Below are 21,423 nucleotides of genomic sequence, written 5' to 3'. Positions count from 1 at the left end.
AGGCTGTCACCTGTGTGTCCGTCTGACCAACTCTGGATTCTGGGGGTTCCCACGACCCCCTCTCGAGTTCTGCAGTTTGCTCAGCAGCCCACGGGACTCAGGGAAACACCAGTTCATTATAAAGTGTTCCTTATGAAGGGTATGATGAGGGGTACAGGTGAGCAGCCTGGTGAAGAGGCATCAGGGTGAGGCGTCGGGGGCTCCCTAGTGCAGCAGTCTGTCCCCATGGAGTTGGGGTGCATCTCTGTCCTGGTACGGCGAATTTGTTCCCTAACTTGGAAGGCCCCTGAACCTGCTCCTTTAGGGGATGTTTCAGAGGTTTCATCCCATGGGCATGATCGAGGCTTCCCTCCACCTCTGCCCTCGGCCTCTGCAGAGAATGCTGGGGGGCTGAAAGTTCTAGCTCAGTAACCATGGCGTGGGCTCTTTAAGGACAGCCCCATCCACGACCAAACAGGCTCCCGTCCCCCCAGGAGATTCCAAGGGACTTGGGGGCTCCGTGTCAGGAGCCGGGGGCAGAGGCCAAATATCAGAGCAGAAGACGCTCCTGGCACCAGGTGTTCGTGGTGGGAGCACAGCTGCTCTGGGGCTCCCTCCCTTAGGGGACCCCACGGGGCGCCTGACCGGGAACCGGGCAAAGGCCAGCGCGCACCTGCGCACGGCCTGCACACAGAGTCCTGCACGGGGGACGTCAGATGCCCTGTGCCCCGTGAGCACAGCCAGACCCCAGGCCCCGGCCAGATGCTGCCGTGCTCGGGACAGGCTGTGTGGACGGACGGGGAGCTCTGTGTGTGCGCGGGCGTCGGGGGGTGCCGTAAGGGGCGTGAGGGCGGGGATCGGGGTCACCGCAGGGCTGCTCCTGACGGGGTGACGCGGGCCTCGGCGTGTGCCCGGGTCTCCCGTCACGTACACTAGATAGACGTTACAGACCTGTAAAACCTGACCCTGTCGTGTGTTTTTCCCTTCAGGGTGGCATTTTACCATACTTTTAAACGCGTTTCTTCGTACATCTGGATTTCAGAGTTGGTGCTTCCCGTTCCCTTAGAATGTTTGCAGACGGTCCTGAGAGGTGGCGGACGGAGGTCACAGTGAAAGCGTTAGGATGGGCTCTCCAGCTGCCTGGGGGGTGGGTGGGCTTGGAAGTGCAGGCACCGCTCGTTCTGGGGACGTGAATGCAGGCGTCACCCCACGGGCAAGGGCACAGCTCCTGCTGTGCGGTGGACGGACGCACGGCCGTGGGACAGGACGGTGCCATCGCCCGAGTCCGCCCAGCGAGCTCTCACGTGCCCGCACGCGCACCCCAGGCAAGGTGCCCGAGGCCCCTGGCTCCCCTGTCCCTGCCGCCTGCGCCCTCCCACCCCGGGGAGCGGCCAGTGTCCTCCACGCCCTGACTCACACAGGCCCCTCGGGGCCCTGGCGCCAGCATCCCTGGCAGGAGGCCTCTGCTGCCCGTCGCCCAGGACGCACGCCCGCCTGCGTGGAGTAGAGGCCTTTCCGCCCGCACTGTGCCTGAGCCTCGCCCCGTGGTCCCCGCCCCGGCGTGTGCGAGAAGCCACAGAGCGTCCAGACGCACGGCTCCCGCGCAGCTGGGCAGCTCCCTCCTGGGGCGCCAAGGATAAGGCGCCGGCACGTTCTGGGCCTGGCGCGATGGGCAGGAGTGGACTCCGGTGGTGTCCCCCAGGGCGGCCCCTGGCCACGGGCATGCGTGGCCAGTGCTCGGGTCAGGGGGCGCGTCCTGCCAACCCATCTGCCGGCAGCTCCCCGACCCGCGGGCGATGCCCGTGAGCCGGGTCCTGTGAGCCCCATCGCCCATGTGGGCTTCTGTGGGGATCCGGTTTGCGCCTTTCCTCTGCCTCTCCCTCCGGAGTCCTGGCCGTGTTCACACCCTTTTCCCTGCAGGGCCTGTCGCTCTCTTGGGCCCTTTGCCTTTTTTCCTGTACCTCTGCCTTCGTTTACAGTCTGGGTGTGGCCCCTTTGTCAGGATAACGCCCTGCGAACGTTTTCCTGGTCTGCGGCTTGTTTCTGTGCCCTCGGTGACGTCTGCCCCGGAGTTCTGGTGGGGAAGCGGTTCAGTTTACCCACCTTCTCTTTCAGAGTTTTGGTGATTGAGTCACGTTTAGGGAACCTTTGCTTCTCCAGCATCCGGACGATCTCCTGCATTTCCTTCTGGAGTTTCACGTCCACGCTTGGGGCCGGGCTCCCTCCCTCATGGTTTTGCAGAGTTGCTCCTCTGACCAGCTGGGCTCTCAGTAGAGACGATTGTTCCCTCGGAGCTGCCGCCAGCTTTGTCTGTGCTGAGTTGGTGGGTGGACGTGGGCGTCTGACCCTAAACTGGTCCCTTCCTCTTTGCCCTGATGCACAGCCTCACTGCTGTGACTGCAAGGAAGGCTTGACAGTCGTGTGCGTTTGCCCGTGAGCTTTGAATGAGCTGGTTGATTTCTGCAAAACACACCTTGCTGGGTGTGCATTGGCTTTGCGTTGAATCTGTGGGTCGTCTGGGGAAGAGTTGACATTTTAACACATTATTGTCCGGGGGATTTTTGCAGAAACTAACGCCTGTGACTGTAATGTCTCCAGTCAAAAATGTGTCAACAGCATTAAGTGTCCAGTCCAGGAATCTGTATGGTCTGTCCCTCCATTTGGGGGGTCTTTGATTTCTCCCAGCCACGCTTTCTCTTTCCCTTTGTAGAGATCTCGCACTTTCAGTTACGTTTACCTGTAGGTTCATGTTTTTTATGCTGTTCATAGACGGCACTGTTACATTTTTTATTTTCTAATTGCTTGTTGCCAGTGTGTGGAAATATAATTGATTTTTGTACATTGTCCTGGGATCCCGCAGCTTTGCTGGTTTTCTGTTACAAGTAAGTCCCCTACGTACACACCAAGTTGCGAACTTTTAGAGATGCGAACGTGCTTACTGTCAGCGTCAGGCACGAGTGAGAGTGACGTTGCAGCTCGCCCTCCGCCTCGTACTAGCCTCGTACTACTGACGACCCTTCAGCTCTACTGTCTCCCCCCTCCTCTCCCTCCTCCAGGCAGTACCTCTTCTTGCCTGTTCCCTCAGTGCCAGCCCCTGTGTGCCAGCTGTTGTACTGGACTGCTGTGCTTTTCAAGGGACTGTAAAAATGTTTTCTTCATCTTTTGTGTTTATTTTTTATGTATCATTTGCATGGGAAGTATTAGAAACCTGTTATAGTACAGTACTATGCAGCCGATTGTGTTAGTTGGATACCTAGGCTGACTTTGTTGGACTTACCGACAAACTGGACTTCGGAACGTGCTCTCGGAATGGAACTCGTTCGTGTGTAGGGGACTTAGTGTTATTCTGGTATTTCGTAACGCTTTCGGAATTCTCCCTACCGTCGCGTATTTTTGCATTACCAGAGTTTCCCCTTTGTCTCTGCCGGGAGCGTCCCCTCCTCCATCTCTGCTGGTGGAGCCTGTCCCATTCCAGCTCAGGGCAGAGCCGGCCTGCGTGCGTCCCCACGTGCAGATGTGAGCCGTGGGCTCCTGTGTACGCCCCTGATTACAGTGCTGTGTTCCCTCCTCTTCTTAAGTTTCCTGGCCTGTTGTTTGTTTCTCTGTGATTTTTCTTTTTTTTTCACTGCTGGATTCAATTTGCCCACCTGGCTTTGTGTGGGATGTTGGCATCTCTGTTCCTGGGAGCTGAGGGCGCCTGATCTCCCTTTACAGGTGTCAGGGTCCAGGACGTGCAGCCTCGTAACAGGAGTTGGGAGACGTCCCTTGTTTCCATTCTCTGGAAGAGTGTGGGTACCATCCACGTGATTTCTTCCCTAAAGCTGGGCCCAGGATTTTCTCAGTGGGAAGGTTTTAAGCCATGGGTTCGGCCTCTTGAAATGTAGAACTGTCTGAATGTCCGTTGTCAGTTCTGGTTAGACACGTTCGTTAGTCAAGGAGTCCGCCCTGCAGTCGTCACGTTTCCTGGCCTCCAGTTGTTGGGAGTGTCCACTGCCTGTCTGTCAAGCGCTGGTGGGCTCTGCAGTGACCGCTGATGTGCGGAGCACGCGTTTCCTTTTTCTGCTTCTCCAGGAGTGTTGCTGAGGGGTGATTACTTGCTTAAAAGCTTTCCGAAGAGCTGACTCGGCCTTGTTGACTTTCTCTGTCGCGTATCTGCTCTCTTTTTCTCTTCTCTCAGCCTTTGTTGTTTCCGCCCTTCTTCCTCTGTGTTTTCGGGAGGGAAGCTCAGAGCGTGGGTTTTCCGCCTGCTTCCCGGTCAGCACCTGCGCTGACAGCTGTGGACGCCAGCCCTGCGGTCGCCTCGACCCCTGACATGTGCCCGGGTCACAGCCTCGTCCTTGTCGCACCCCGAGTGTCTCCTGACATTCTCTGTCGTTTACGCCGTCCCGACGCGTCATCGGAGGTGCTGCACATCCAGGGCTGGGGACGTGCTCGTCGCCTCTGTACAGCTGCCGACGTGACACCTCCAGTTGGGGCGGGTGGTCTGTGCCCCAGGCTCGGGAGCGCCATTTCCGTCAGCGTCTCCGGAGTGTCGGCTGGGAGAGGCTGCCCCTTTCCCTGGAGGCCCCTGGGGCTGGCGCAGGCACTGGGCTGCGCTGTCGGGCTGTGTGCACGCGGTGCGCTCCCGGCCGCCTCGGGGGCTCGGGCAGCCGGGGGCCCAGGGCGCGCTAACCCTGTGTCGTCCTCCACCCTTCCCCCCACAGGCCTGCGGCTGCCCACTCTACTGGAAGGGGCCGCTCTTCTGCGGCGCCGGTGGAGAGCGCACGGGCTCCGTCTCCGTGCACAAGTTCGTCGCCATGTGGAGAAAGTGAGTCCCGGGGCGGGAGTGGTGGTCCGGCCTTGCCTCTGCCTCCACTGGCCGGCGCTCCTGCGGCCAGGACAGTAAGGGACTGAGACGGATGTCCGGGGGTGCCCGGCACGTCCGTCGTGTCCCTTGCGGGGCCCCATCCGCCTGTGCCCGTCCTCACGGAGCACCCGACCCCGGAGTCTGGGGAGGGGTCTGTGGCCGCGCGTGGGGTGCAGCTGGGGTGCCCTCTGTCGCCCAGGATGCTCCAGAGCTGTCACGATGACGCGGCCAAGTTCGTCCACCTGCTCGTGAGCCCCGGCGGCAGCTCCCTGGCGCAGGAGGACTTCATCCCCTTCTTGCAGGTGCGTCGCCCCCTCCTCGCAGGCGCGCCCGTGTCTACACCCCGGAGGCGGGCGGGCTCCCCGAAGCTGGCTCCACGCAGCCCTCCAAACCCGCGTGAGAGACAGGGCGGTGCGGACAGCTCCACACCTGAGCCTGCGGAGCGTGGAGCCGGACAGGGGTTAGCACCCTCGGGGCCGGGCCGCCCATGAGAAGCCGGTCGCGGTTTGCAGAATGCTCGTTTCCAAACGCCGTTCCCGTTCATGTAAACACGGTTTTATTTAGCACTCTATGTTCCATCTCGTAGAGGGGAATCGAAGGTGGTCCCCGGTTACCTGCGTGTTCCCCGTGAACACGGAGGAACCGAAGTTACCAAAACCATTTGAATAGAAGTGACTTAAAGGGCTCCTGGGACTGCAGTGCTCTGTTAAGTGAGGATATCGCAAATTTTCTTTCTCAGAATCTGGGATGGACTTCCACGGTGGTCGTTTATACATTTACACGTGTCAGATTATTACCCTCGGCCGCGAGAGGTGGTCTGCTTCCTTAGCTCGTGGCCCAGATGATTCTGTGTGATCCTTTAATTTGATGTGATTTCTTGTAACCGTGTGTTTGGGGTGATGCTGCGTGAGCGGCTCTGTGGCTGGATGTGTGAACCTGGATGTTGCTGGTGGACACGTGCGTTCTTATCCCTGGGCCTGGCGGCACATCCCAGGGCCGTGTCCCATCCCCTGTGTGCAGGACGTGGTGAACACCCACCCGGGCTTGGCATTCCTGAAGGAAGCATCAGAGTTCCACTCCCGCTACATCACCACGGTGAGTACGAGCACGTCCGCTGCCCCTGTGGCTTCCGTGGGCGCCTGAGGCCCGGGCTCCAGGCCCGCCGTGAGGGAACGGACACCCAGCCCCGGACGTGGGGCTCGGGCACGGGGAGGGCTGTGTGTCCCACCTGGGTCCCCAGCTGGGCGCGCTCAGCGAGAGCCTGGGTTGTCCTGGCCGCGTGCCCCGGGGTCGGACAGGGCGGGGCAGGCGAGGGGACGTCCAGAGACCCAGCGGTCTCCCTCTCTGGGCAGGAGGGGCCTCAGAAGACACCTGGGCCCCTCCTCCTGAGGGCCGGGTCTCCTCGGGTCCAGGCGAGCCCGCCCAGCGAGTTGGAGCACGGTGCTCTGAGCGCTGCAGGTGGGATGCCAGCCTGGCCTGGGGACACGAGGACCCCATGGCTCATCCCCCGCCCCCGCCCTGGTCAGAGGTCACCCGGGGAGGATGGCCCTCCAGCTCTAGGTGGAGGTGGGCGGCGCGTCAGCCCCGTGGCACGCCAGCCGGGGGCACGCTTGTCGCGCGGCGCGGAGCGCACGCTCGTGGCAGTCCGCGTGCCCGCGGTTCCCCAGGCCTCCCTCCACCCCCTCACCGCTCCTCATCGCCCTGAGGGCCCGTCACCGAGGAGCAGTGCCCGGAGCCGTGCCTCATTCCAGCGGCAGCAGGGAGCGCTGCGTGTGAACGGGGCTGTGCGCCAGGTGCTCCGTTCCCATGCCCCGACCTTCCTGCGCAGACAGGACAAGGCAGGGCACGTTCGGGGGGGGGGGGGGGGACAGCCTCCAGCAGGGACGGGGGAAGGGGATGTCTCAGACGAGGACAGGTTGGCAGGGATGCCCCGGGAGGGCAGGTGAGGGGACAGCCCACGACAGGGACAGGCGAGGGGACGTCTCAGATGAGGACAGGTGAGCAGGTGCCCTGGGACAGGTGAGGGGTATCACAGTTGGGGACATGCCCACCTGGGAGCGGAGCTGAGCCCCGTGGCCAAGGTGGGCCTCACTGTGCAGGGGGCAGGGGCCACTCTCTGGCTTTAAGTTAACGTTTTTCATTCAGTGGTCAGTTGAGAGTCCGCGGAAGCATTCGGGGCAGTCTCTCAAACCACCCGCAGTGTAATAAGGGCTCCTAGCCACGCAGGAACTGCGTGCCTGTGCTGTCCCAGCTCAGGTGCGGCCGTCTCACCCGGACATCCCCCCACATGTGGCAGCAGGTCCGCTTCTCCTGCCACCTGTGTCCTCCCTGCAGCTGGAGGCGGGGCTGCTTCCCACCCCCACCTCCGTCTGGTGACATGCGGGGCGGTCGCCCTCTGCTGGCGACATGGGGCCCTGCGGCCCAGGGTGCGGAGCTCCTGGTGAGGCCAGGCAGGAGCTCGTAGGCTAGGTCCCAGGCTGGGCTCCTGCAGCACCACACGTGGGGTTGCTGCACAGTCACGTGCAGGGCCTCCAGCCCCCGACGTCCCGGTGCTCAGCCGACGGGCCTCCTCCTACAGGTCATACAGAGGATCTTCTACACGGTCAACAGGTCCTGGTCTGGGAGGATCACGTGCGCAGAGCTCCGGAGGAGCACGTTCCTGCAGGTGGGTGGCGGCTGGCCGAGGGGACACAGGGCCTTCTGCATGCCCCCGCCCACTCATCCGTCCTCCCCAAGTTCCACCGCAACCCATCCACCCGTCCCTGCACCTGGCCCGCATCGATCCCCCATCCCTCCACCAGCCTGTCAGTGGTCAGCGCACGCGTCTACCCAGCCGTCCTCGTTACCTCACCCCGCCTCCCTCCCTCCCTTCCCCGGCGTCATCCATTTCTCGACCCACACGCCAGCAGTGCATCTTTACCCACGTACACGTCATCCGTCGGTCCACCCACCCCTCCGCCCACCCGTCGTCTCTCCCTGCACCCACCAGCCTGTCACCGGTCCCTCCATCGACTGACGCATCACCTGTTTCTCCCAGCCAGTCCGCCCACCCGTCGTCCACCTTCTTGTCCATCTACCCGGCCGTTACCCATTCCTCCAGCAACCTATCACCTGTGCCTGCATCCATCCCCCACCCATCATCCACTTCTTCGTCTACCCACGCTCTCGTTCATCCCTCCAGCCCCCACCAGTAACCCGTCGCTACACCAACTCCTAGGTCATCCATCTGTCCACCCTCCCACCCTCCATCCCTCACCACCCCCCCTCCTCCCCCCTCCCATCCTCCCTCCATCCCTCCCTCCAGCACCCAGCTTCTCAGCGGCCACCCCATTCATCTGCCCACCTGTCATCATCACCCCACCCACCTGTCATCCATCGCTCATCCCCCGACTCGTCCATCATCCATTCATTTTCCTGCCTTTCATTTATCCGCCCGCCCACCATTTTTCTTCTTCCGTTCGTCTTGTACCCTTCCTTTCCCCTCATCCACCCCGGAGGCATGGCCCCGCCCCGGTGCACCCGGGTTCTGTGGACGTGTGTGTGTCAACAAGCGCGGGGCTGACCCGCTCGCATCAGGAGCCCCCGGCCACGAGAGCGTACGTGCTTGGGCTGCTCCGTGCTGCAGTCTCGCAGACCTGACCGGGCGCACCCCGACCTGGGTGCTGGGCTCCCAGCCCTCAAGCAGGTCTCCACCAGCTCTGACCCTCTGCCCTCATGACGTGAGACTCCTGGGGGGTGTCCCTCCTGCGGGAGGCCCGTCTCCACGCTGCAGCCGGAGGTTCCTGGCAGCGGTTTTCTGGGTGTGTCCTGGCAGAACGTGGCGCTCCTGGAAGACGAGGTGGACATCAACCAGCTGACGGAGTTCTTCTCCTACGAGCACTTCTACGTCATCTACTGCAAGTTCTGGGAGCTGGACACGGACCACGACCTGCTCATTGACGCGCAGGACCTGGCCCGGCACAATGACCACGGTGAGGACGCGGCCTGCGGGCGGCGGGGACACAGCACTGGGGCGGGCGCTGCCCTGCCGGGCTCCTGCGTCTCCAGGGAGGCCAGCGTGGCTGCCTCCCCTGACCCTGGAGGCCTGAACCTTGTCCTGCCTCTGGTCTCCTCCTACAGGACACACGGGAGACAGGGACACAGCACAGGACCCTGGGGACCAGGGCGGACACGGGACACGGCACAGGACGCATGGGGACCGGGGCGGACATGGGACACAGTACAGGACGCGTGGGGAACGGGGCAGACACGGGACACGGCACAGGACGCGTGGGGACGGGGACGGACACGGGACACGGCACAGGATGCATGGGGACCAGGGTGGACACGGGATACGGCACAGGACGCGTGGGGAACGGGACAGACACGGGACACAGTACAGGACGCGTGGGGAATGGGGCGGACACGGGACACGGCACAGGACGCGTGGGGAATGGGGCAGACACGGGACACGGCACAGGACGCGTGGGGAACGGGGCAGACACGGGACACGGCACAGGACGCATGGGGACCAGGGTGGACACGGGACACAGTACAGGACGCTTAGGGAACGGGGCAGACACGGGACACGGCACAGGACACATGGGGACGGGGGCGGACACGGGACACGGCACAGGACATGTGGGGAACGGGGCAGACACGGGACACAGCACGGGACGTATGGGGAATGGGGTGTACGCAGGTCACAGCACGGGACCTGGGGGGACCGGGACAGACACGGGACACGGCCCAAGATTCATGGGGAACAGGGTGGGCACGGGACACGGCACAGGACCCGCAGGCACCGGGGTGGACACGGGACAGGACACACGTGGACCGGTACAGACACCGGACACGGCACAGGACGCATGGGGACCGGGACAGACACGGGACACGGCACAGGACGTGTGGGGACCGGGGAGGACACGGGACACGGCACAGGACACATGGGGACTGGGAAGGACACGGGACACAGTACGGGACACATGGGGGACGGGGCGTACGCAGGTCACAGCACGGGACACGGCACGGGACGCATGGGGAACGGGGCGTACGCAGGTCACAGCACGGGACGCATGGGGACTGGGGCATACGCAGGTCACAGCACGGGACCTGCGGGGACCGGGACGCACAGGTCCTGCCGTTGGTGGAGGCGCTCTCTGGGGGGCGTGGAGCCCCGTCCTGAGCAGAGGTAGTGGCTGCCACAGGCCGCATCCGTCCATCCCCCCCGCTCTCCCCGCCCCACCTCCCCTCCATTTGTCCTCAGGTATTTGGGGGCCACCCCACCCGTCATTTCACGCCAGGTCTCCTGATGAGCCCCAGTGTGGGCCAGTCTGGGTGCCGCCCTGAGCTCCCAGCACCTGTTCCCGTAGCTGAGCAAACACCTGTTCTGCAGGTGGGGCAGCGTTCCCCTCCCTCCCTCCTCCCGCGGCTTCCTGCTCTGTGTCGGGGCCTCGAGCGGCCCGTCCGTGGAGTGGACGGTGCCCTGTCTGCGTGGGCGGCTCGGGGCACCGTCCCAAGGCCAAATTCCGGCTCGGGGGCCTCTCGGGCCGCGGCGGGTCGGACAGCGGCGGCCCCCTGGTAGTCGTCCTGAGGGGAGGGAGTGGTGGAGCAGAGACACGGTTCCCTGAGAGATTTCACTTCTGGCTTCTGGGTTTGTCTGAGCTTCCGTGCGTTCTCGTCGCAGAGGGGCCTGAAAAGGGGAACTCTGGCCTCCGCACAGCTCAGGAGCAGCGGGGGGATCCAGTGTAAATGCTAAGAGAAAATGATCCTCTCCCGCCTCCCGTGACAAGAAATCACATGTTCAGGGTGCAGAGTGAACCAGAATTTAAGTGCGCCGCGGGTTCTTAGTTTTAGAAACAGTTTTCTTAAGACTGCACGTTTTCACATAACGTATTTTTCACGTACCCACATGCACGACCGGATTTCTGAATCCTCCGGGCATATGTTTTGTCTTTGGTCGACGGGACCCAGACGGTCCCCTGACGTGAGCTCCCTGGCGCACCGTCTGCTTGCTGTATCTCTCTGACTGGCCTCGCGAGGGTGCCGTGAACGCTGGCGTGTGGACGCCTGAGCGGACGTGGGTCTCTCTCAACTCCGTCCCTAAATTCGACGCCTGGTCTCAACTCCAACTGCCTCTGTGATCTCGGGAATAGCTCCAGGCACAGACCCGTGGTGGCTGGCATGTGGTTCCCCAGATCGGGGGTCACCTGTCCCCGCCCGTCCCCACGACTCTCTCCTGGTGCCCACATCCCTGTGTCCACCCCGTCGAGGTCTCACGTCAGGGCATCTCGTGGGGCTGGTGTTAGGGCTTTGTCACCAGGAAAGGCTGGTGGCGTTGTGGCCTCGAGACACGACTGACTGTGGGGACCGTTGTCTTGCGGCCAGCACTGGACACTGGGTGGCTTCGGGCACAGCCCCCCAGCTGTGGACGTGAGCGCCGTGATGCGTCCCTCCCCTTCCCTCTGCCGCTTCCTAACCTACCAGGTCCTGCACAAGAAGCGGCAGGGGTCCTCCTTACGTCATGGGAAGGAACGGGCAGAGGGGCAGAGCTGACCTTTCCCGTGTCCCACGGACGAGCAGGTTCTGTTCTCAGATTGCCGGTCGTGGCAGTGAGTCTGAGTCAGCTGTCCAGTTCCCTGGGGCTCTCGTCGTGGCAGGCGGGGGGTGGGGCGGACCCTCAAAGAACAGGAAATTATCCTCCCAGTTCTGAGGCCAGAGGTCCAGAATCAACGCATTTATGAAGGACTGTCATCCAGGAGGGGCTTCCTGAGGCGGCTGTATCGGATGACTGCAAATCAGGGGCTTAAAATCCGTCCTCCCCCAGCCCTGGGGACCAGACGTCTGAAGTCAGGGTGTCCCAGGGCCGCGCTCCCTCCAGAGGCTCCAGGGGAGGGTCCTTCCCGCCTCTTCCAGCTTCTGGGGGCTCCAGGCGTCCCTGGGCTCGTGGCCGCATCCCTCCCGTCTCTTCCTCCATCTTCCCGGGGCTTCTCCTCTGTGTCTGTGTCTCTCCTCTTCTGTGTCTTAGAAGGACCCTGTCATTGGATTTAGGGCCACCCTCATCCAGGAGGACCTCATCTCAGACCCTTCACTGCATCACATCTGCAGAGACCCTGTTTCCATATAAGGTCCCGTTCACAGCCCAGGAGTGAGGACGTGGACATGTCTTTCTGAGAAACACTGTTCAGCCTCTGACACCATCCAGTCATTTCCCATTAGAGGTGACTTTCATTGAGGCAGGATGACTTGGGGGAAAAGACACTTTGTCTTTATTTCTCCATTTTTGTGGTTATAGGTCTCGGGTATGGGCTGAAAAGTGTCCCCAAAATTAACACGATGAAGCCCTGACCCCCCGGTACCTCAGGATGTGACTGGATTTGGACATGGGGTCTTTAAAGAGGGGACGAAGGTACAATGAGGTCACTAGGGTGGGTCCTGATCCCATAGCACTGGTGTCCTTATAAGAAAAGGAGGTCAAGACACACGCAGAGGGACGACCCTGTGAGGACCCAGGGAGGAGACGGCCGTCTACACGCCCAGGGGAGAGGCCTCGGGAGGGACCAGCCCTGCTGACCCTTGGATCTCAGACTCCAGCGTCCGGGACTGGGGGAGAAATAACGTGTGCTGTTGAAGCCGCCCCAGCCCACTAATTTGGTGTCTTTCACTCTTTTATCCTCTTAGTTGCCTGGGGGTTGGATGCATTTGTGTGCTGATCACAGCAGACTGAGTGTTTGGAGGCAGAGCCTCTGCAAGGGCAGACGTGTGTGTCCTGCCTTTACCGCCCGCTCTGTCTTGGGGCCCCTGGGCCAGCTCTTCACTCGCTTTGCTCTGGGCTCAGGTCCTGGACTGGAACGTGCCGGGCAGCGCCCGAGGGAGGCCGGGAGCAGGAGATTGGGTCCCGAGGGTTCCGCCTGACTGGGCTTGGGTCTCGGCATTCAGACCTGAGCCCGCCCAGCCGCCTGCGAGGCTGCGACGTGGGGCCGGGAGCAGCGTGCAGGGCTCACGGCCTGCTTCCTCTTTTGCAGCCATATCTACCAAGATGATCGAGAGGATCTTCTCGGGAGCCGTGACGCGGTGAGGCCCGCCGCTCAGCTAGCCGGTCCCGTCAGCGTTTGGGCTGACGTTCCGCACGCACGTCCGCGCCTGACTCGTTCGCTCCTGATGTGAGGTGGCCGGGCTCTGGGAGTGCGTGCCATCGTCACGTGAGGTCGTGGGTTAGGGACACGCGTACACACCTTTGTCACACGAGGTCACGAGTCAGGGACACATGCCACCCACATGAGGTCACATGTAAGGGGCACGCCATTGTCACACGGGGTCGTAGCTTGGGACACATACACGCCTTTGCCACGAGGTCGTGAGTCGGGGGACACAGGCCTCTGCACCTGAGGCTGTGACCGTGGCCGCTGCTCCTGCCGGAGCTGGGCCCCAGGGACCCTCCTCCGGGTCACATGGTCTCTCTCAGGCCTTGTCCCGAGTAGGAACCAAGGGTACAGGACTGGGCCAGACGCAGGGTTCCCCATGCCCCGGGGGAGGTGGGCGGGGACCCCTCTTCAGGCTGCTTCTCCCTGACGCAGTCTTTGTCTCTCGATTCGGCCCTGAATCCAGAGGGAAAAAAGTGCAGAAAGAAGGAAAAATAAGCTACGCTGACTTTGTCTGGTTCTTGATCTCCGAGGAAGACAAGAAAACCCCGACCAGGTGAGTGTCTGGCAGCTGTGCTCTGCTCCACTTGCTAGAACACTTAGAAGCAGGGGCTACTGGTCACCCCTGAGCGAGGGCGCCCCCGCTCTGTGATCCACCTGGGCAAGGTCAGACACAGGCAGGGCTCGCACTAGGGGAGGGGTCCCCAGGGGGTGGCGTCTGTCCCAGGCGGGGCTCGCACTGGGTGAGGGGTCCCCGGGTGGTGGCACCTGTCCCAGGCGGGGCTCGCACTGGGGAAGGGGTCCCCAGGGGGTTGCGCCTGTCTCAGGCGGGGCTCGCACTGGGGGAGGGGTCCCCGGGTGGTGGCGTCTGTCCCAGGCGGGGCTCACACTGGGGAAGGGGTCCCCAGGGGGTTGCGCCTGTCTCAGGCGGGGCTCACACCGGGGGAGGGCTCCCCGGGTGGTGGCGTCTGTCCCAGGCGGGGCTCACACTGGGGGAGGGGTCCCCAGGGGGTGGCGTCTGTCCCAGGCGGGGCTCACACTGGGGGAGGGGTCCCCAGGGGGTGGCGTCTGTCCCAGGCGGGGCTCACACTGGGTGAGGGGTCCCCGGGTGGTGGCGTCTGTCCCAGGCGGGGCTCACACTGGGGGAGGGGTCCCCAGGGGGTGGCGTCTGTCCCAGGCGGGGCTCACACTGGGGGAGGGGTCCCCGGGTGGTGGCACCTGTCCCAGGCGGGGCTCGCACTGGGGGAGGGGTCCCCGGGTGGTGGGGTCCGTCCTGGGCGGCCATGCTGACCGTGGCCCGGTGTCACAGCATTGAGTACTGGTTCCGCTGCATGGACCTGGATGGGGACGGGGTGCTGTCCATGTTCGAGCTGGAGTACTTCTATGAGGAGCAGTGCCGCCGGCTGGACAGCATGGCCATTGAGGCCCTGCCCTTTGAGGACTGCCTGTGCCAGATGCTGGACCTGGTGAAGCCCCAAAGCGAAGGTGATGCCGGGGGGCGGGTCCCCCAGTGGCACAGGGACACCCCGGGGGAGTGGGTCCTTGGGGGTTGGGAAGGTGGTCCCCAGCCCCGTGGTCCTGTGCCTGAGCTCCTTCAGGGCCCACGTGGAGACCAAGCCCGGGACCCCTGATGTGGGCACTTCAGAGGGCCTGTGCTGGGGCCCCCGGGCTGTGTTTGGTGGGTGTGGGAGCCGGGAGCCCACCAGGTGCGTCTGTCCGGGGGCGCTCAGGACACCTTCCAGGGTCAAAGGGAGGGTCTGCCCGAACCCACCCGCCTTAGTCGGTGTCGTGCATCCGTGTCCTGGACCCTGGTCTCAGGTGTCGTCACCGGGGGACATGGTGGCCTGGGCCTTCCTGCCCTGGCTGCGGGTTCCTGCCCCGTGTCCGCGGGTCCAGGGCAGCTTGGGTCCCGCCCTCAGGTGACTGGCGGGCGGCCCTCGCTGTGTTGGGCCCTGTCTCCCGACCCCTTCCACCCCCCGGGCTTCTGCCCACACCCGTGGCCTGGTTCACGGCAGGGGGTGCCGTGTCCGAAGGCGTGTCGTTACGCACGCACGCACACACGGAGGTGACGTGGCTCCTGGGCGTGCGTGGGAGCCACGTGTGCTCACGTGCCGCCCTCGCCCGCAGGGAGGATCACGCTTCACGACCTGAAGAGGTGCAAGCTGGCCAGTGTCTTCTTCGACACCTTCTTCAACATCGAGAAGTACCTGGACCACGAGCAGAGAGAGCAGATCTCCCTGTTCAGGGTGAGTGGGGGGGGCGTGGAGGGGGCGCAGGGGGGCACCTCTGGGTCCCCCCCCGCCCCGTGTGACATGACGCGCATGCTTCCCGCAGGAGAGTGAGAGCGAGGGCCCCGAGCTGTCTGACTGGGAGAGGTACGCCGCTGAGGAGTACGACATCCTGGTGGCTGAGGAGGCCATGGGGGAGCCCTGGGAGGACGGGTAAGGGTGCGGCGGGCATGGGGGCCCGGGACGCGGGGACGGCCTGCTGGGGGACGCGGGGACACTCGCCCCATGTCACGGCCCGAGGCCTGAGGCCGCAGGCAAGAGACGCCTGCCCCGCTCCACGTGCCACTGTCCCCCCGGAGGGCAGGGACCCACGGAGGCCGGGCCCTCAGACCCCCGCCCCACTCCCCACCGCCCAGCCTCACGCCGCCCTGACCCCGGGAGGGCTTGCTGCTGAGGTAGTCCCTTCCCCGGCTCCCACAGACTCTCCCAGGGTTCTGTCTCCGGAGCTCCCTCCGCCCTCTGGGGGTGGGACCGACAGGCGGCTGGAGGGGCGCAGACCCCACCCCTGCGGAGGGGCGGCCGGGGGAGCCGGCACGGCAGCCCCTCGTCGAGTCTCCCGTCGGGGAGCGTGGCTGTAGCTCAGTGGGCACGTCTGCCGACGATGTGCCTCCTCCCCCGTGGCTGACGGGTGTGGACAGCTGAGGGGAGCGGGGCTGGGGACTGGGCGTCTCCCCCAGGGCCTTGGTCCTCAGGCTTGAAAGCAGCCTTGCGGTAGAGGAGTGTTGGGGTCCAGTGTTCATGCCTGGGTCCCTGGCGGGCTCGGACCCCCGCCCAGAGCCTCCCGACCTGCCTCTTCCCCTGACGGGGCTGCTCGGCACCGGGGCCGGGGTTGGCATGGGGTGGCGGTGGAGCCCAGGGCCTGAGGGTCACCCTCTGCCTCTGAGGGGGGGCTTCAGTTTGCTGACAGCAGCTCTGCCTGCCCAGGGAACCATCCTGAGGGGGTTCCGAGTGGGCAGGAGGGTGAGCACGCCCGTCACCCCAGATCCCGCCCACCTTAGGCCTTGTCTTTGGTCCAGGTGGTCCTTCTCCAGAAGGTCACAGAGGTGGAACCCCACAACCCCTGCATGCCCGCCTTTGCTCTCAGCACGAGGCCTCCGAGAGTCCTGCGGGTCCCTGGGCGCGTCAGGAGCTGGGCTCCTTCACACCTGGCCACGTCCTCACCAGCGACGGACGTTGGCTTGCTGGTGTCCGTTGCTTCGGGCCTGGGCACGTGTGGCCGGCCCTGGTGTCGAGCTGTGCGAGCTGGATTTGTGGGGCTGTAAGCGCTCGTCTCCTGGCTCAGAACCTGGGCGGGGGGTTCCGGGTCACCTGGTAGACACACGCACCTTTACCTCCACGAGCCGCCCACCCATCTTCCCACGTGTCTGCGCCACTTTGCGTCCCCGCCAGCGTTGGGCGTGCGTTCCTGCGGCTGCACAGCCTCGCCGGCTCTGCCGTGGTTACGGTTGGCTTGTTTTTTAAATTGTAGCCACTCGGACGTGTGCAGCAGGATTGCACCCTGGCTTTAGCTGTTCGTGTCCTTGTTGCCCTTTTCTGGTGAATGGCTGTGTCTTCTGTCTGTTCCCCATCGTGGGTGTTTCCTTCTGATCGAGTCTCAGGGGTCCTTTACCTCTGGATACAAGTCCTTCCGGAGGGAGGGGACTTGTATTTCCCAGCGGTTTGTGGTGTATCTCTTCCTTCTCCTAACCTTGTGTATCATGGAGGAGACGCTGTGAACTTTGATGAACCGCCATTTGTCACTTTGTCTTTACGGGCTGGGCTTTGGTGTCGCGTGTAAGAAAGGATTGCCAAAGCCACAGGGACCCTTCTGGAAGTTTCAGCGTTTTCCACTTTACGCTGGGTCTGTGGTCTGCTCTGAGTGACCTCCCCTGCGGGGCATGGGGTCTGGTCCGGGTTATTTCTTTATGCACGTGGATGTCCAGTTTAACGCAAGACCCCCAGGTCAGCATCTCTGTGGAGAATCAGTTGACCGTGTCTGTGGGGTCTGTCTGTGAGCTCCTTCGGTTCTGCTGACGCTCATCTGTCCAGCCAGCAGTGCAACGCCGTCTCGCCTGCCGTGGACTCGGGGTGGGGGCAGTGGACTCACGTAGCGAGGCCTCCGACTCTGGTCTTGCCTAGAATCGTCTGGGTCACTCCAGTTGCTCTGGCTTCTGTGTGAATCATATAGAGTCGGCCTGACTGTCCGGGAAGAGCCTGGGGAACGTTTACCGGGCTGAGCTGGGTCTCTACATGGTGAGACTTGGCACCGTGACCGGGTGACCACCTGTGAGCTGGTCTCGGGACCGTCTGTCCCGTGACCGGTGTGGCTGGCCTCTTGCCGCCCCACCCCCCGGCTGTGCTTCCTGCAGCTCCGAGGTAACCCGGCCTCTGCGTGGTGAGACCCTGCATCCTTCAGCGTGGTGTTGGCTGCTCTGGTTCCTTTGTTTTGATGTGGACGCTTAGGAACAAGCTTGTCTCTACACAATATTAAGCTGAGACTCTGAGGAAGGAACGAGCGCTCTGGGTACAGCGACACCTTAGTGACATCGAGTTTCCTGATCCACAGAGCACTCTTTCCGTTTATTTAGGTCTCTGATTTCTCCTGCCAGTGTCTTGTAATTTCCAGTGTATGGATCTTACGCGTATTTTGTGAGATTTGTACTTGAGTGCGTCATCGTTTTCGGTGTTGGAAAGGTCCTGCTAAAGTCTCCATCCCCGCAGTTCACTGGTGACGTAGAGAAATACGGTTTATTCCCCTCGTTGCGGTTCCCCCACCACCCAGCACGATGCTGAAGGAAAGTTGTGAAGGGAGACGGCCTGGCCTTGATCCACGTCAGGTGTGGAGTCCCCCGCTGCCCGGGAAGCGTGACGCTGCTGTGGGATGTTTCCTCCCACGTGCTTCCCCAGCCTGCGGACACCCCGCTTCACCGCCGTCCGCAGAGACTCTGAATCCTGCCCTTTGTCAGGTGCCTTGGCCAGATGGCTCCTCGCCTGTCGTCTGCCGATACAGATACAGCGAGGTTCTTGTGGTTGAGCCGGCCTTGCCTTCCCGTGACAAACCTGGTCACGGTTCGTGGGCCTTCTCGTTTGTCCTTGGACTGTGCTGCAGAGATTACTTGCACTTTCTTGTGACACTGTGCCCTGCTTTGGTACCGGGGTCACGCTGGCCTCCTGGCAACCATCCTGGAATCAGGGTCACGGCCTCCTGCAACAGTGAGGGTGCCTCCACCCACCCTCTGGAGGAGTTTGGGTGGAGGACGTGCCTGCTTTCCCCGCGGGCAGGACTCAGCAAGGAGGTCGTCGGCGTGGCAGTCCTGCGCTCACGCGTCGGGGGGCTGCCAGCAGCACCTCTGTCCGTAGGGGAGCACAGGTGGGGTGCGCGCCCGCCCGCATCCTCACCAAGCCCCTCCCTGCAGGTATGAGGCGGAGCTCAGCCCCGTGGACCAGAAGCTGAGCGTGCTGCGGTCTCCGCTGGCCCAGAGGCCCTTCTTCGAGGTGCCAACCGGCCTGGGCGCCGTCGAGCTATATGAGTACGAGCACGGGGGTGACGACCTGCCGCCCTCGTGACCTGGGGCCCCCGTGGGGCGTGAACGCGGCCTCTGCCTCAGGAGCAGAACTGCGTGCTTGTGGGGCCCTTTTACAGAAAGTGAGGTGCGTTTGTATGGAGAGACCCTATTTATTCAGCACAGAAGCTGGCCAGAGATGGCCACGGTCACTGAGGTGGGTCCCCACCCGCCCTGGAGGAGCTGACGCGCGTGCGAGAGCCCCAGGCCCAGCCTGGCGGTGGGGACGCACGCACCCCAGCGTCCCCAGCGGTCAGGGTGACCTTGGCCCCACTGTCCAGCTTCCAAGTGTAGGTGTTTGCAGGCTCGCGTCGTCTGGCTGAGCGGCAACCAGGCGCCGCCCCAGAAGATCTGCCTGCGGTCATGGATGTGCGCTGACTTCCGGGAGGGGTGTGGTCGTCAGGAACATTCCAGGAGCCCCTGCGCCTCCATCCCGTGGGCGCCCCCGCGGGGGCCACTGTCCCGGCCGCAGCTGCTCCCCCAGAGGGAGCGCCCACATCAGCATATCTTTTATTGTTTTTGTGTAAATGTACAGCATATGTAAAGTTGAGTTTTATTTGCCGTGCAGAGCAGTTTAAAAACGTTTCATGAGATCACGTTTGTATTTTCAAATAAAGAATTTAAAGATTTTCAGCCCCAGGCTCACCTTGGGGCAAAAACGGACACGGCGGTCGGGGATTCCGAACTCAGGTCACAGAGGGACGTGGGGACAGACGGTGGTGTCACTGTGGGGAGACCGCAGGGTGTGGAGGCCCTCAGGGCAAGGAGCCGGGGGCGCAGGTCCCAGGCCCTGGGCCGCGGGGCTCCCACAGCCTGACCCTCTGGCCACGGTGGTGGGGCTGACACTACCCGATGGCCACTCTCGCCCACGGTCACTTCTGAACTGTGCGTGAGGGGGTGCGAGCCTTCCCTGCAGACACCACGGGGAGGCCCCGACACCCACCCTCCACACCGCTCGGGCCACCCCCGGGTCCGCCCGGCTGAGTCGGCACCAACCTGAGACTTACAGGGAGGGCGCAGCCTGCGTGTCCAGGGGGAGGTGGCCGACGAGCCCCCTGCCCAGGCCAGGAACAGGTCGTCTAAGGTCTGGGCGCTGAGCAGACCTCAGGGAATGAGTCTGTCTACCCTGAAGCTGGGCCCGCGGCGCTGGACAGAAGACGCGCCTACGGCAGGGCCGGCGGTGAGAGGAGCCGGCCCCCGCATAGCCAGACCACGTGGGGCCACGTGACCGAGACCACATGGCCGCCCACAGGGTGGTTCCCAGTCAGTTCAAGGACAGTTTGGCAAGTCCCCAGAAAGCGGACGGGGGACCCTCACCTGCCATGGCTGTTGGGGCCGTGAAGACGGCCGGGGGCAAGGCCAGCCGCACTCCCGCCCGGAGCCCCCTCCCGGGCTGGTGCACTGACCACGCGGGGTCTGCACAAGGTGCCCCGGAGAGGGGCACCTCTGCTCCTAAAGGGCCGTCCCAGGCCCATACTCACCGGGGCTCTGGCAGCACTGCCCCAGTCCGGAGTCAGGAGGGACGCCAGACCCCAGGGCACCCCCGAGCCTGTGGTCTGAGCCGCGTGAACCTGGGTGCACGCCTGAGGCTCCCGAGCGAGCCCCAGTCCACACCTGGGGTATCAGAGCACCTGGGGTGGCTCAGCGGGGCCTGGGCCACCTGACAACCAGCCAGCCACTGGTGATGGTGCATGCAGTGGCCCCGGGTCACTGGGACCAGCGCCTGGATCCCTGGTGCTGACTGCACAGGGGCCCCTCCCATCCCCACACTGGGCTCAGGTCTCAGCTGGGAGACCCCAGCGGCTGCAGAGTCCCACCTGCTCCCTCGCTGCCCCCCACGTACCCACAACGCAGGGGACGCCTCACCTGCTGGACTGGGGACCCTGCAGACGGTTCTGGGTTCCCCGCCGACCACGGAGATGCCGGCCAGGGGGTCCAGGTGGAGCTCGTCCCTGCGGGCAGCTCTGCAGTGGCAGGAGTGGTCAGCCACGGTGGCACAGCAGGGCTGCTGCTCCCCCCCACCGAGGACGCTCCCTGTTCTGAGGACGCCCGCTTCTCACGCCCCGCCCCCCTCGCCTCCCCACAGACCCCTTGGGGGCAGCAACGGGTTGTCGACAGGCTGCGCGTCCCCTCCCCAAAGGCCTGCACACCCGCGGGGATGGAGTCCCACAGGTGGGCGAGCCTGCAGCAACAGGGTACCTGGATGGGGACAGGTGAGGGGACCCCCCAGGAACCCACCTGTGCCCCCTCCCCACGCTCACAGCGGCGAGGACGCCGTGCGGGGACACGGAGGCTCGGGGACGGGGGAGCGCCCTGCCCCCCAGGAATCCCCTCCGCCCTCCTCACTACGGCGCCGGCTGGGCACTCACGCTCTGCCAGGATCTTGCAGAACTGGCCGAGCAGGAGTAGGACGCCGAGGTTGGGGACGCGCTGGTGGCTATGGTCCTCCTCTGTCCTTCCCCTGGGGCTCCGGGGCCTCGGGCCTCCGGGAAGGCGAAGGCCTACCCATCCCTGGGGGCGGGGCTCAGGGAGAGGGTGGGGCTTATACAGGGATGGACCCAGAGGAGGGGCGGGGCCAGTGTGGGTGGGGCCAGGTGTGGGCGGGGTTCGGGACTTAGAACTCAGAGAAGTGGGCGGGGCTCAGGTGG

The 21,423-nt window shown here is 63.7% G+C and overlaps 1 protein-coding gene across 1 annotated transcript; it reads left to right on the top strand.

Annotated features, from left to right (window-relative positions):
- Positions 1–4,439: 4,439 nt before the first annotated feature.
- On the top strand, positions 4,440–19,050 carry LOC101323346 (serine/threonine-protein phosphatase 2A regulatory subunit B'' subunit beta; the record flags this gene model as incomplete). The annotated part of the gene is made up of 11 exons (XM_073799842.1): positions 4,440–4,786; positions 5,025–5,127; positions 5,846–5,920; positions 7,404–7,490; positions 8,640–8,796; positions 12,829–12,877; positions 13,412–13,501; positions 14,255–14,430; positions 15,073–15,191; positions 15,280–15,386; positions 18,629–19,050. Coding segments are annotated over 11 exons (1,461 nt in total), but the record flags the coding sequence as incomplete, so codon positions are not given.
- Positions 19,051–21,423: the final 2,373 nt, after the last annotated feature.

This window comes from Tursiops truncatus, unplaced genomic scaffold, assembly GCF_011762595.2.
Source record: "Tursiops truncatus isolate mTurTru1 unplaced genomic scaffold, mTurTru1.mat.Y mat_scaffold_587_arrow_ctg1, whole genome shotgun sequence".
Taxonomy (NCBI): Eukaryota; Metazoa; Chordata; class Mammalia; order Artiodactyla; family Delphinidae; genus Tursiops; species Tursiops truncatus.
This window is presented reverse-complemented; position numbering and strand designations above follow the sequence as displayed.